Raw genomic sequence first — 10,696 nt, forward strand, 5'->3', positions numbered from 1 at the left:
ATTCCTATTTTAACTCTCTTGTTCTCTCAAAGGTTTCTCTAACCTCTTATTTTTCTGTTCGACTTAACCTTCATTTCCGATGAGTCATTTCTATGCATTAGCTTGATTAATGTGGTCTGCAAATAAGGCTTTGCTGTGCCTTTACAAACAAGTTCTGACTTATGTACAGTGTTCGGTGTATTTAATGGAGTTGCTTGCATTGGCGTGTTCATTCAAGTTGCAACATCAAGTACTGATAAGGATAAGAATAATTTGCTTTACGGCATTATACCTTTAAATGACGCATGCTTTGTATTTTCAAGTGACGCATGCTTTCTATTTGTAATGTTGACAAAGCCATAAGTCAGGTTAATACACCTCTAGCACTATGTCTGTTGGAGAGGTCTTCCTGTAGCCTACTTGTGCATGTTACCTCACATTAAATATTGAGGAGCTGGGGGCTCTCCCAGGGCTTTGAATCATTCAGAAGAGTACTGCACGCCATGCTGAGGACAAGGAGGGACTACTGTACCTTCACTCAACATACATGCTAGTAGTACTCGTGCAAAAATGTCCATATACAGGGAGCCCACATTGATATGCATACTGGATACACACACTGTATGTAGATGGTGCACATGCAGGTTGCATGTGTGTGTGTGTGTTTGTAGTGCAACTACACTTATCCATCTACTCACTTGTGTAATTCATGTGTTTCTCTGCTACATGACACATATCTTTGGGCTTTATGCTCTATGATTATTGTGCAGCATGCACACGGAGAAAGTATAGAGCTCTTTCATGACAGAAATTTGAACTTGTTAGAGTCGGAAAAGCGAAGGTGTTGAGCCGGCGTACGTAAAACCAGAACTCTAGTACCGGTAAAGCTAAATGGAACAGAGCCATCGTAAATGTTATCACTTACGCATGTCAATAATGTGCAGAAAAAGTTGTCACCGAAAGTATTTAATTGAAAAGATCAACATAGCTGGACTAGACAATTATTCTGGTTATTATTATTCTTTATTTGATTGTAATTTATGTGTCTAATATGGGAGTATTTTATTGAGTTTGCGTTGTTTGGGCCCACATGCTCATAGAGACATTGTTTACAGCCTTTGGAATGTAAAAGTGTTGGGGAGTCTGCACTTAGAACGGCTCCCTGTTGATTACTCAAGTAACAAAAGAGCACAGGGGGGTAATCCTGCAGGGTTTAATACTTTACACACAAACATGAACATGTGCGCCGACACACACACACACACACACACACACACACACACACACACTATGGCTTAATCTGGAGCTGGAAGACCCTGTGTCTTTAAACAACCTGATTACCGGACACCTAGTGATAATAATGAAGAATGTGTATGTGTGATCTGAACACGCTATGTGTCTGCATTGCGAAACCGACTAATACTGGACAAGCAGTTACGCATGTGCCTTGTTTGCATTATCCATCTTTTACTATTGTGTGTACACTATTGTATTGCACCAATGCTGCGCAGGCTGGTGACACAGTAACCTGTTAGTTGTCTTTCCAAAGTAAATAAGGTGGTGGAGAACTGAAGCCTTGAGAAGTAGAGTGTGTTCATAGCATCATTCACCTTTGACAGCATTGGCAAACTCATAATAGTCAGTCATTAAAGTTGAATGACAATTAAACAAGCTTTAATAAGTCAAGATATTGAATGATGTGGTGACAATGGAATGCTTTACAGGATTGACAGGATGAGCAGAGTGCACTGAAACTATAGCTGCAGGGAAGAAAAAAGACAAATTCATTTCGTTAAGCTAGAAATTTCCATTTCTGGAACATTTTTACCTACGCTGTGCAAAGGATGACATACAGGAAAAACAGGCAAGTTTTGAATATTATTTGAATATACTCATGCTCACTCTATCACCAGATCAAGAATACCCCTGGTCTTCAGCATCTTATCATAACATAGTCGTCCATCAATCAATCCATTGTTTCATGCATTCCTTCTGCCACTCGCACACACATACACACACACACACACACACACACACACACACACACAGGCTACACACCCATGTGCTTTTAAAAGTGCATCAATATGTGCATCCTGGCTCTTCACCAGCAGAGCATGGAGAACATGAAATCCATCCAGCAGCCACATGTAGGTATATAGTGCAAAGGATACTTTAAACTGTGGACACACGCTCAGACAAGCCACATTGTTAGAAAGCACAGTAAGCAGGAAAGAGAGGCAGAGAGAGAAAATGTCCTCTAACTGTCCCACTTAGTACTGAGCTTCACTCAGGGGGCTGAAATGGGAACCCTATTTAGACAGATGGGGCTGGGGGGGGGGGGTAGTATAGGGTGTGCGCTTCTTCTATTGCTTGTGTGCATGTCTATAGTTTAGCTCACAGTAATTAGAGAAAGAAAGAAATAATTTGGTTGTGACAAAAGCACTTTTTCTTTAGCCTTTGTGTAGAAGTAATTAACCATAATAAGCTTGTGGACCACCGTTACATAGGGGAGTAGCATCTTCATTTTCTGATAGCTAAGCCTAATATTTACCTCAAAGTGTAAGGGTTAATGTCAATAGATATAGTCCTCTACACTCTGTTGCTTTCCCACTAAATCCAACTTGGTTCAGCACTGTAACATAGATTATGAATGCCAGTACAGGCTGCAAGATTTATCTGAATATACAAATATAAGCCTATATATATATATATATATATATATATATATATATATATAGCCTTACTGATGTTGGAATGATTTAAGCAGAATGACGATGTGCATTTCCACCATAAGAACATAGCAATATCCTTTGTCTCATCATGTGACAACTGAGCCCACTCATCAGTCTACAGTCTTGGTCAGCCATCTGCTGCTTAGAGTCAGTTTCAAGTCCGACCAATAGCCAGCTGACCTGCTAGCACGGCTGTGGGGCATTCTGCTTGAGTATCTGATGTACCTGAAAACCTGCACACTAGGCGACTGACTGACTGACTGACTGGCTGACTGGCAGACAGGCTGGGTGACTGACTTGTTGGCTGAGCGGACAGATTATCTTTCTTATTGGGGGGCCAGCACAAGGAAGATATGCTTCAGCGCTCCACTCTGGGGAAGCCCTCAAAATGTGTTTGTGTGGGTGTGAGCATGTCTGTGAGTGTGTGTGTTGCCTTGGGCGGATGAATGCAGACATTGTTTGATAGCAGTGGGCTGGAAGAAGAGAGCCTGTGCCCAAAGCAACTGAGGAGGAGGAGGAGGAGGAGGAGAGAGAAAAAAGGAGCAGGGGAGGGAAGGAAGGAGGGGAGGTTTGTAAGTGGATCGGGGTATCAGGGAGATTCATGGGGGGGTTGGGAGGAGAATAGAATAGGCAGTAAAAAGAGCACCCACAGTGGAACACGCTCAGCATGAAAAAACAGGGAACTCTGGGTGAATCCACTGCAGACGAGGATGACATATATTTTGGAAAAGATAAACGATGGCTCAACAGGAGAGATATGGGGGTCGCCCATTTCAAATCTCTTCTTTGTTTTACAGGGCATCCTTCAACATCTCAATGAAGACAGAGATTATCTTTGCCCATTTGCTTTATCATTGTTTCGTCAACATAGCCTAAAACCTGAAGCACTTTACATATATATTATGTATATTTAACAACAAAAGAAGAATAGCAGAAACTTGGCAACACGTTAAGGCAAAACACTGCTTTTTCCTCCAGTTAGTGAACACTTCATTGTTCTACATGCCCACAGAAACTGTGCTTGTTGCCAAGGTAGATGCTTACAGTACGACTAATGTAAAAAGAAAGAGTGTGCTGTTGGCTGTATAAGTGGTTACAAACACATGGACAAGCACACACACACACACACACACACACACACACACACACACTATGGCTTAATCTGGAGCTGGAAGAACCTGCGTCCTTAAACAACCTGATTATATGCAATCATTATAAAAAAAATTGATACATGTTGTATACGGAATACAACATCAGAAAAGCACAAGGAATAGACATCATCACACACACACACACACACACACACACACTGGATGATAGGATGACAGTTAGATGTGTTAGCTCTTAGACACCTGGTACTGTGTGTCCATATGGAAGAGGGCTTGGGGCCATATGGCCTATATGTCTGGCCCAAACTGTATTTGAGGGATGTCTGAGCTGTGTGTGTGTGTGTGTGTGTGTGTGTGTGTGTGTGTGTGTGTGTGTGTACAGCACCGGAATGCTTTTTCCTAAATCCATATCCCCGCTTAAGCCCACACATACTGTTGATCAGCAGGTCTTGTATTTGAGTCCTCTAATACAGGCTTCTGACATGGTTATTATGGTTTACTTTGAGCTTTTCCACGCTCACACAGACACACACACACAAACACTCACAGCCATACACACAGGACTGGGTCAAGTAAGTAATGCTGCTAAATTTATAATGCCAAGCTACCATTTGTGCGAAGTTTTGACATGACTTACCTCACAGTATGACGAATAAAGAATTTATTCAAAATATTTAAACTTAAACTTGCGCTAGTTTGCTTTCACTTGTTCGATTTTTCTTCCACAGACCAAAGTCTGATAAACAACATCAAATCTAAACGATTCAATGCGAGAAGTCTTTATAATTAGCCATTCCACTCTGTCTCATGATCCACTGAGAAAGCTCATAAACATATTGAGCTCATGTCTAATCGGTCGTAATTCATTAGTGGGTGTTTATCTTTACATGCTTACCAAACACACTGGGACATGTACAGTATAAACACACACAGACACACACACACACACACACACACACACACACACACACACAGGGATGGATGGATGGAAGCAGTGAATGTGGGAACTATAAACTGATGAGTAGTTAAAAGAAAAAAGCAAACAGTGCATCGGTGACAGGGAAGGTAGATGAAGAGAGGAGGATGAGGATGGGGGAGGGTGTGGAGCACAGACACTGGCGCCCCGCCAACGTTGACGAAAGCTGCTTAGCCCACCCAGTTGCTATGGATACAGTAAGGAGCAGCTCCCAGCATGTGTGTGTGTGTGTGTGTGTGTGTGTGTGTGTGCCTGTGTGAGCGAGAGAGAGAGAGAGAGAGAGAGAGGGGAGGGAGGCAAGCAGAGAGAGAAAACCAGCAGGCTGGCGTTAGAGCAAGTCAGAGTGGGAGTGAAAGAGCACCAGCCAACAGGGTGGAGAGAGAGAGAGAGAGAGAGAGAGAGGACAGAAAGGCTGCTGGAGAGCTTGAGGGAGACGATAGAGTGCTAGATAATGGAGGTGCAGACGGAGTGTGTGGAGCCTCCGGTGGCCCCTCAGTGTGACCCCCAGCCCACGGGGAAGATCAACAAAGCTGCCTTCAAACTCTTCGGAAAGCGACGCACCGGGTCTGGGATGGCCAGCTTCTTCTCCTTCAGGAACAAAGGGGCTACAAACAGCGGGAGCAACGGGAATTCTGACAATGGGAATTCTTTGAATGGAAATGGCTCGGCGGCATCGGTAGAGCTCATTCGGAGCAAAACCCACGATGGACTAACGAGCTCTAATAACGATGCTGATGGACAGAGAGGGGAAGGGCTCGCTATCCTGGAGGCAGGGCCGGTGAGGTCCCTCAGCAAATCCCTGAGTTTCTTCTCTCTACTCCGACGTGGGAGTTTTAGGTCGAGTGAAAATGGAGGGGCAGGGCTTGTTAGAAGAGGGAGGGGCCTAAAGGGCTTTTTTAGCAGCATGCGATGGAGACGCAAGGAAAAAACAAACGAGGGTGAGGGGGAAGTGGTGGAGCGGAAGACGGAGAAGGATGGGGATATTGCCGACACTGAAAAGGTGAAGGATATTACGCTCACCCTTGAACCCCCTCCGCATCATCACCAAGTGGATTGTGGGAATGCAGAGGCATCACCTAACCCGGAGATTCCCACTACTAGTGTTACCATGACACCCACACGCTGTGTTGCCATGCCAGGGCAATCTGTTGAGCCAGACTCACCCTTTCCTTACACACCTACTGACTCGCCACTGCGCCCGCCCATACAAAAAGCCAAAGCCTCAATATCCAGCCTCACCCCCTCCCTCGCTACACCCCCGTTGGATCGCTGCAGCACGGGTGACCCACCCTCAGAACCTTCGGTGGACCGCCTCTGCTCTCTCCTCTTCACTGACGTCACATCCCTCAAGAGCTTTGATTCACTGACAGGCTGTGGTGACATTATTGCTGACGCAGACGAGGAAGGGCCAGCGGGTAATGGGGGCAGCGGGACCAGCAGCAGCAGCAGTGGGGGAGGAGGGGGGAGTGTGGGAGTGGGCGTTGGTAGAGCTGTTGGTATCACCAGTGCCACGTCTCGTGGCTCCCCAACCAAACCCCCTCTACCTTCGCACCTGACCCAGCCCATGTTCTCTGTTCCCACAAGCTCAGTGCCTTCTTCTTCCCTCCCAGCCCGGGCCCGCGCACCGCCTCCACCACAGCAGCACCCAGCTGGTAGTGGTGTGGTGGCCTACATGGGCGGAGGGGAAGAAATGGCAAGTCCAGAGGGAGTGGACGATGCAGACATGCAGGGGCTCTGGCACATGCTGCCTTCAACAGGGGACAACTCTCCAGCTTTGCCTCGATCACATCAAACTCCCTCTGCAACCCCAACTTCTACTTATCCTCCTCGTGCCCCGTCCAACCTGGCCAGCAGCCACCTGCTCTCAGCCCACAGGAGCGCAGACCGCAAGTTACCCCCGGTGAAGGCATTGGGGCTCAGTAAGATTCCAGTAGTTGGTGCAACAGGAGGCCGGGCAGCTAAACCCCCCATCCCTCACACACACGGCCGTCATCCCACCTCACCCGGAGAAAAAGAGCCACTCAGTGATGAGGGTTACTGGGACACACCCTCCGCAACGCCCACAGCCACACCCGACGAGAGCGGGCTGCAGCGTAACCAGAGGACGGCCCTATCACGTGACAGTTACTCCGGGGACCACCTGTACGACCTCTACAATGAACCTGAAGAGGTAGGAGAGGATGAGGAAGGAGATGAAGATCTAAACAGTACTCCCTCTCCATCCACTGAATACAAACTGAGCCCCACCTCCCAAACAACTCCTCCTTCGTCCTCCTCCTCATCCTCCTTCCAGTCAATGAAAGGCAGCACAAGCCTTCCTCGGGAATCCAAGATCCCAGTAAGCAGCAGACAAACCCCACCTCCCCACTCTGTAAGCCAGTCAGCCCTCTCGTCTGTTCTAGAGGCTGAATCCCCTCCACCAAAGACCCAGGAACCTCCCCCGGCTCGCACCAGAATCCCTGTATCCAAGGTGCCAGTCCGTCGCTCTGGAAACAAACCTGGCAGCACAACCAGAGGAAGTGCCCACAAGAAGTAGCTCCTGTCAAATAGGGGGATTCTCGCCCACTTACTAAAAGACTTGCGTGTACATCACTTCAGTGCTGTTAAATCAGAGCCAAAAAGACCCAGACCAAGAAAAATGTCGAGCTGTAGAGTTAACAGCCTATAAATTCCTCTGAAATCTTAAAAGCTCTCATTCCTGAAGTGTTTTGGCTGGCGACAGGCTGGGATAGAATAGGCGGTTTTGTTCACTTGAGAAAATCACGAGGAGACTCAAAAAGCTGGGTTAACACTTCACAGCCCTCACGGGAACTTAAGAGGTTGACTTTTGACAATCCATGGACTCGCTATAGACACATTTGCCTTGTAACTTCCTGGAAAAGCTCCTGACCTGCTGAGAGTTTGACAGCTCATGACTGCACACTGCAAAAAAAAAGGAAAAAAAGCAGAGCACCTTTTATCTTTTGCATTTTTGTTATGGAACACCACACGGCATAACATAATTTGCTTATACGGACCTAATCTAATCAATGTTATTTTTTCTAAAATTGTCCTCTTGTCTAATCTGTAACAAATGACCTCCTAATCTTTTCATTTTAGAGCCAAAGTTAAAAAAAATCCTCCTAATTTCCCTTAAACAGACTCAACGAGACTCACAGACTGGAATAACCCATCGTTTTTTGTTTGGCTGTTTTTTTGCTATTTGAAGATTGTTTTCTTCTGACCACACACTGATTATTAAACTGTCTGTGCAAAAAATACAAATGAACACTGAGATCTGGTTTTATTATTTACCTACTTTGCAGCTACAAATGCGGCAAAGTTGCACGACAGAAAGCTTCACAATATCGTCTTTTCTTTTTTTGGGAGGGGGAGACCCTCTCTGTTTTGACTGGCTATTATTATTATTATTACTGTGGACGGACTAAGTTTGGCTTCAGCCTGTTGCATCTGGATTTCACTTATACCGCGCAGCATCACTCAAAGTGCATCCATAGGATGTCAATCTCTGGGATTTACAACTGTTGAATAACCAATGAAAAACCTGCAGAACTGTCGCAATACTCAACCTGGAGGGATCCCTTGTACTGATGCTTCAATACACACACACACACACACACACACACATACAATTTCAGACATGCACACAAACATTTTCTCTCCCTCTCCGCATGCAGTGCCACACATACAAGGCACAAAGGTCAGGGAACATCATCTATTTCTGAATGACCTTAGTTACACGCGGTTCAACCTTTGGCACTGTCTTCGTAGCTACACTGGATGACTTTCTTCAGGACACGTGCACAAACAACCATTTTTTTTTTAAAGTTAGTACCTTCTTCTTCACTGGATTTCATACTGTTTTTATACAGTAATCTCCTCCGTCATAAGTCATACTGCTCGGATCTTAAACTGTGATTGCACCAGCTTCTTAATGCTCTGCTTTCTGTTCTTTACTACTAACATACTGTACAAGCTGATGTGAGTGGATGACAGGGAGGCATCCTTGCTGTCTGCCAGATTTAGAGAGCCAGAATATGCCTGCAAGTGTTTTAAAATAGGATGTGACCCAGAAAAAAAAAAAACACAAAGAAATTCTGACAGGGTTTCAGAGAAAGAAAATACTTCTGAGTCACATAAACTGGATTGCAGCCAAAAAAATGCAAAGCAAAACTTGGGGACTAATGCTATATCAGCTCAGAGTGCTTCACCCTCACTCTCTTTGCTGTTGTACTTGCAAACATTGTACAACTTCATTATAGGAACCCCCGCAGCTGTGTGTGAATCTGTGAGTCAGAATGTAGCTTGGTATCATTGGCGATCATTGGTCAGCTTTGTTGGTCTCTTTTCCTCTCTGTCCCTCTTTTGTTGGGGCAACACAAATGGTGGAGTTTACTGTTTTCTAAGTCCCCCGCGCTCTGAAAAATGACTTTGTTGAGCCTCGCAAAGCACCACTTGTTTTAAGAATTAGGGGGTGTATTGCAGTCCTGAAAGGCCTTTGTCTGTGAGTGAGACAAGTTAAAGAGAGCAGAGTGTTGGTCACCCTTCAGTTACAGAGAGGTGTTTTTGTAGGGAAAAGACCTTCGAAATGATGCAAATTTTCTCTAATCCTAACCACAAGGATAACAACCGACACTTGAGGGTCATTCTAGTTCATGGTAGCTTTCTGTCTCATTTAGAATGTGACGATTGATCCACAACACTGTTCCAGGTTCAGATATCTTTTCAACCTTCTATTGGTGTAGTGCAGGACAGGCCATGGGGTAACCTGATCCCAGGTCTACAGTAAGTGTGTTCCTCCTCCGATGAATAAAGGGCAGGCTAAAGGTCATCTAGGGAGCAGAGAAGGATCACGTCCGTTTTCTCCGCCTACACTGTGCTCTTTGCTCTTTAGATTTAGTATGCAATAGCTTTCATTCTCCCTACTTTGGAGTTCCTGGTTGACAAAAGAGTGATAGATGGATGATTTTGAGGTGATTGAAATGGGCAACAATTTAAAGTATTCCTGGTAAAATAATAAAAAAAGAGTATTTTTGTTTTTCAAACAGCTGTGGTGATGCTTGTTGATAACCAAAACAGTTGCCCTAAGAGTCTAAACATTATAATTTCACTTTATGACACTGTCACCAATCAAATTATATTGCTGTTAAGATTAAGAGAGAGTAGAGCGCTTGAACTGGAGAAGGAATGATCATGTGTTCAACAGGTTGTTGTTTAAATATGAAATCTTCCTCGGTTGCTGTCCCACATGCTGCAGTTTGGTGTTTTAGTAGAACTTGTTTCTCCACTTTTTCCAAGTATGACAGTGAAAAGTAAAGTTTGGGTACCTTGATCCGTTGCACTGGCCTAAACACACCACAGTGACCGTCATATTGCCATCTGGATCAGTTCCTTGTTATTTTCTTTGTAGACGCTTCTCTCCTTTCTTTCTGATTACAAATCAGGGCCTTTGTGTGGTCATTTGCTGTGATGGAAAAGTACATTATGTTTTCCTTTCTCTTTTTTTTAACCGTCTGTCTGTTCACAGTGTGAAATCTTTCCACTTTTCATATTTAATGAATAAAACTGTTTGCGCTGATAGATGAGCTCCTGACTCTTTGTAACCGCATTTACACAATAATCCATACACTTCAAGGTCAGACGCCTTGTGTGCTTGTATAATTAGAGCAAAATCAAATAGAGTACCTCCCCCCCCGCCCCCCTGCCACCTCCCTCCTCCATCATTCCTCCCCCACATCCTGGTGGCTTAAATCTCCAAGGAGTAGGTGTTGGGTGTGAGAGAGGGTGCGAAACAGAGGTGCTTTTGTTGATGTGCAGCACGTAGCATTTGTGTTGTGGCGTCGCACTTGGAGAGAGGTCTGCTCGGCTTGAGAGCAATTGGTTATCAATACATTATATTG

The 10,696-nt window shown here is 45.0% G+C and overlaps 1 protein-coding gene across 1 annotated transcript; it reads left to right on the forward strand.

Moving 5' to 3' along the window:
* Window positions 1-5,134: 5,134 nt before the first annotated feature.
* Window positions 5,135-10,374, forward strand: amer2 (APC membrane recruitment protein 2). The gene has a single exon (XM_068709732.1). It carries the CDS (start codon window positions 5,248-5,250, stop codon window positions 7,330-7,332), a length of 2,085 nt encoding a protein of 694 aa, XP_068565833.1. The 5' UTR covers window positions 5,135-5,247; the 3' UTR covers window positions 7,333-10,374.
* The last annotated feature ends 322 nt before the right edge of the window (window positions 10,375-10,696 follow it).

Source organism: Cebidichthys violaceus, unplaced genomic scaffold (assembly GCF_023349555.1).
Source record: "Cebidichthys violaceus isolate CVI_PGR_0920_01 unplaced genomic scaffold, fCebVio1.0.p SCAF_15, whole genome shotgun sequence".
NCBI lineage: Eukaryota > Metazoa > Chordata > Actinopteri > Perciformes > Stichaeidae > Cebidichthys > Cebidichthys violaceus.